The sequence below is a fragment of the Falco peregrinus genome, chromosome 3 (assembly GCF_023634155.1).
Source record: "Falco peregrinus isolate bFalPer1 chromosome 3, bFalPer1.pri, whole genome shotgun sequence".
NCBI lineage: Eukaryota > Metazoa > Chordata > Aves > Falconiformes > Falconidae > Falco > Falco peregrinus.
In genome coordinates this window covers 117,908,939-117,913,767 of record NC_073723.1, presented here as the reverse complement: position 1 = coordinate 117,913,767, position 4,829 = coordinate 117,908,939, and the positions used below count along the sequence as shown (strand labels likewise).

The 4,829-nt window shown below is 64.7% G+C and overlaps 1 protein-coding gene across 1 annotated transcript; it reads right to left on the bottom strand.

Moving 5' to 3' along the window:
* PEF1 (penta-EF-hand domain containing 1) lies at positions 1-3,362 on the bottom strand. Its single transcript, XM_055800565.1, has 5 exons — positions 3,219-3,362; positions 2,937-3,084; positions 2,201-2,356; positions 1,524-1,667; positions 1-987 (listed from the first exon to the last, which is right to left on the bottom strand). Exons 1-5 carry the CDS (start codon positions 3,237-3,239, stop codon positions 758-760), a joined length of 699 nt encoding a protein of 232 aa, XP_055656540.1. The 5' UTR covers positions 3,240-3,362; the 3' UTR covers positions 1-757.
* Positions 3,363-4,829: the final 1,467 nt, after the last annotated feature.

Genomic DNA, 4,829 nt, shown 5'->3' with positions numbered 1-4,829 from the left:
GCCAGTGCACATTGCCTTTAATTCAAACGCTGTATAAATAAGCTCTAAACTGTTTCTGAGTTTGGCTCCAGCAGGCAAGATGTGAATCAAAACAGAGATTGGCAACAAGAGGGAGGTTGACGATCTGTGTGGGACTGCAGCAGCAATGTGGCCCATTCCAGCAGCCCGGAGAGAAACAGGGCTCAGACCCCGGGAAAGCCGGAGCATTTCCAGCACGGCCGAGGGACTGGATGTGCTCCCAGCGAGGAGGGGCAGTCTGCGAGGCAAGGAAGGATGAGCTCTGCCATCACTTGTGCCCTTCCTTCTGCTTTTCTAATGAAGGCTCAGCTCTTGGTCACCAGAGAACCTCCAGAAGTGTGCTGAGACAGGGCTGTTCCACTGCAGACATCCCGCCAAGCAGAGGGACAGGCCAGGTGGGACTGAAATATCATTTTGTGTCTGGCAAGGGATCGAAGCACTCCCTGGGAGGCATGGCACAGGCAACTGGTTTGGCTGTCCCACCCTGTGGCATGGCCCCAGAACCGGGTTCCAGTTTGGCGTGGAGACACCCACTGCCGTTGAGTGGGGACAGGGAATTGAAGCTGGGAGGGCCCCAGCAGCACTGTGGGCTACTCAGCAGCAGGCTGGAAAGCTGGCCGGGCAAACAGCTCACTCTTTGGGAGGCTCAGCCACATCCCAGCATGAGGCTGAGGATGGCTGCTGCTTCCAGAGAGCCCCGCAGAGCTCCCAGCCAGCTCCCAGCCCTCCGCCGAGAGCATCACATCATGCGAGTCACAACCATTGTGAGGAAGTCCTCATAGCTCAGCCGCACGTTGCCCACCAGCCCCGTGTCCTTCTCGCGGAAAGCATCGGTCATGCTCTGGAGCTGCATGCAGACCTGAATGAAGCGGTCGAGCTGGATGCTGGGGTTGGAGGATCGCTGGGCGTAGCGGGCCATCAGCAGCTGGCTAAACTGGGGGCTCAGGTTATAGCCCATCTGGGAGAAAGCTGGGAGCAAGAAACACTCAAGATTAAACTCTCCTGACAGGAGGGAGAGAGGCTGTGCCCTCTCTCCCCTGCGCTGGCACACCCCCCATCTCCCACTGCCTCACGGTGTTCACTTCAGCTGTGGGTGTGCACGGGCAGGGCTCTCCAGAGGGAGGAACCAAACCAAGGCACGAATTCCAGACATTTCTCCCCTTCATCAGACACACACACCCAAGAGCTCCTCCCGAAAAACAGGCTCTACCCACACGCCATTTGAGGGGGCATCTTAGGTTTCCTTAAGGAAGGAACTGTCCCATGGGAAGACTCAGCACCAGCTCTGCCACAGCCGGTTTAGCCAGCACAGCAGGTACCAGCACAGCAACAGGCATGGACCGCAGCCCAGGCTGCAAGGGAGGAGCTCAGAGACACCCAACCCTGCTGCAGGGACGGTGCCAGGAGTCACCAGACCAGGCTGGAAATAAACACCAAGCAGAGCCAGACAGCAATCCCCGGGGAGCTCGGTAAGGGCCAGGTTGGTGTCTCTGCCCCTTGCCCACCTTGCTGGAGCTCGTTGAAGCTGATGGAGCCTGACTGGTCCCTGTCGTACTGCTGGAAGAGGTTCTTCCACTGCTGGATGAAGCGCAGCAAAGCTGAGAAGCCATACACGTCTATGCGTCCCGACCTGGTCTTATCAAACATGTCTGGGGAGGAAGGAGCGAAGAGCAGCAGCAGGGCAGTAAGGAGTAGAGCAAGGACATGCTGTAGAAACTCTTAGAGAGCCCATGATCTGTGCCATGGCTCCCTGGCACCCTGCTCTGGCCCCAAAAGCCCTCCCTCACCAGGACTGCGATCAACAAGGACCACACCATCCCCAGCAGGCTGGTAGGAAATGGCACCAAACCCCAATGCTGGGGCCAGCAGGCGAACGGGGTGACTCTGGCTCTCTACCGAAGCTCTCCCTCCCTTTCCTCCCTACCTCTCCAGGAGCAGGGGCTCACTCGGCCTCATGCAGAGCTGGATTCCCTTTCCCAAGCAGCATTTTACCCCCCTGCCTCATCTTCTCCACCAAAAGGGTGCTCGGAGCTGCTCTGTTGCTCAGCTCTCGCTCCAGAGAGCTGCTCAGGCAAGGGATGCCCAGGTAACAGGGGAACGCAGCCCGGGCTTCACCCCGACAGAGGCACGTCTCAAACAGATCAGCTTAAAGAGCAGGAGGGCAAGGAGCGCCCAGACTCACTTATCATCAGCAGGCAGGTCTCATCGTTGAATGTCGACCAGTTGGAGTTGAGCAGTGCCTGCTTCAGCTCCTTCACGGAGATGTACCCGCTGTGATCGGCATCGACCGCCTGGAACCAGGTGAAGGCCTCCGGGTCCACACCCGGGGGGGCATTACCTGTGCGGGGGGAGGCCATCAGCAGCTGCCACCTCCCTCAGAGAGGCTGCTGGCTGCTCCGGCCCTGGGGACGGCTCACAGGGACGCAGCCAACACCCAGGAGCCTGTCAGCACCTCTGTGCTAAGGAGCTTTTCCAGCCGGGTGATGCCGGGAGAACGGGTTACAGGGCCCGGGGAAGGGGGAGGCGTGAGTCAGGCTGCGGGTGCAGCGTGGGACCGGGGAGCGCCCCACGGCGCTGCCGCCCCACCAGCCCCGGCCCGGGCCTGGAGGCAGGTGCGTGGCTGAGAAGTTTCTTTGCTGGCGCGCCGGGGTGCGGTCTCTTCCGCACCTTCCTCCTGCTCCTCCTCCTCCTCCTGCTCCTCCTCGGGATTTCCAAATAATAAACCGGGACTTTTCGGTTTCACTTACACGCTGAATTCAGCCGAGCGAGGGGTGCCAGGCCAAGCCCTCCTGGCACGGACCGGGGCCGGCACACCGGTGGGGCCGGGCCGGGGGACCCTTCCGCACCCCCGACCCCGCACCCCCGTCCCGGGGTCACCCAGGGGGGCGGGTACACCCCACAAGGACCCCCCCACTCACCTGCGGGAGCCGCCCCTCCGTAGGGCCCGGGTTGGGGGCCGCCGTAGGGCTGTCCGTAGGGACCCCCGGGGGGGGGCTGTCCGTAGGGACCCCCGGGGTAGGGGCCGGCCGGGGGCGCGCCGGGGGCCTGTCCTGCGCCGGGGAAGCCCTGGGGACGGGACAGAGCCCGGTGTGCCACCGGTACCGGCCCGTGCGCCGCCCCTCACCCCGGCCCCCGCTCCGCAATCCGCGCCCCCCGGCCCGCCCCCCGGCCCTACCGCCCCGGCCCCACCGCGGCCCCACCTGCCCCGGGTACGCCGCCATCGCACAGCTACCGCCCGCCGGCCCCGCCCCCGTCACTGTCGCCTCGCGCGCTCATTGGCTGCGGAGCGCGGGGGGGCGGGGCGGCAGGAAGGGCGCAGTGTCGCGCCGGAAGGGCGTGTCCGGAAGCGCTGAGGGAGCACCGAGCTCGGAGCGTGGTCGGGCGCCGTGTGTCCCGCAGCGGCCGCTCGGGAGGGGCCGGGATCCCCCCGGGAGCGGGACCGGGAACCCCCCAAGATCAGGACCGGCATCCCGCTAGGAGTGGGACTGGGATCTCCCCGGGAGCTGGTCCGGGATCTCCCCAGAGGCAGGGCTGGGATCAGCCCAAGAGCAGGGCTGCGATCCTCCCAGCATCAGAGCTGGGGTCTTCCCAGGAGCTGCTCTGGGATCCCCTGGGATCAGGGCCGGGATCTTCCCAGCGACTGGTCTAGGATCCCCCCAAATCATGGCTGGGATCTCCCCAGGATCAGGGCTGAGATCCCCCAGGAACACCCCCCCCCCATCAGGCCCAAGGCCGCAGGGGGCTCGAGGGCACCATCCCCCCGGTCAAGGTGGCCTCGGCCCTGTGTGCTGGGCGGGGGCTGCAGGGCTGGGCAGAGCAGTGTCCCTCGGGGACAGGGCTGGGGACAGGAGTGGGGACATGGGACTAGGGCTGGGGACATGGACAGGGCTGGGGACAGGAGTGGGGACATGGGACTAGGGCTGGGGACAGGAGTGGGGACATGGGACTAGGGCTGGGGACATGGACAGGGCTGGGGACAGGAGTGGGGACATGGGACTAGGGCTGGGGACAGGAGTGGGGACATGGGACTAGGGCTGGGGACATGGACAGGGCTGGGGACAGGAGTGGGGACATGGGACTAGGGCTGGGGACAGGAGTGGGGACATGGGACTAGGGCTGGGGACATGGACAGGGCTGGGGACAGGAGTGGGGACATGGGACTAGGGCTGGGGACATGGGACTAGGGCTGGCTACATGGACAGGGCTGGAGACAGGAGTGGGGACATGGGACTAGGGCTGGGGACAGGAGTGGGGACATGGGACTAGGGCTGGGGACATGGACAGGGCTGGGGACAGGAGTGGGGACATGGGACTAGGGCTGGGGACATGGGACTAGGGCTGGGGACATGGACAGGGCTGGAGACAGGAGTGGGGACATGGGACTAGGGCTGGGGACAGGAGTGGGGACATGGGACTAGGGCTGGGGACATGGACAGGGCTGGGGACAGGAGCGGGGACATGGGACTAGGGCTGGGGACATGGACAGGGCTGGGGACAGGAGTGGGGACATGGACAGGGCTGGGGAGATGGCTGGGGTCAGGGCTGGGAACATGGCTGGCTACATGGACAGGGCTGGGGACAGGAGTGGGGACATGGGATCAGGGCTGGGGACAGGGCTGGGGAGATGGGGTCAGGGCTGGGAGCATGGCTGGCTGCATGGACAGGGCTGGGGACAGGAATGGGGACAGGAGTGGAGACATGGGATCAGGGCTGGGGATATGGCTGGGGTCAGGGCTAGGGACATGGGGACAGAGCTGGGGACGAGGCGGGGATCTGGCCCGTGGCCGATGGAGGAGGCGGAGGCGCGGGGG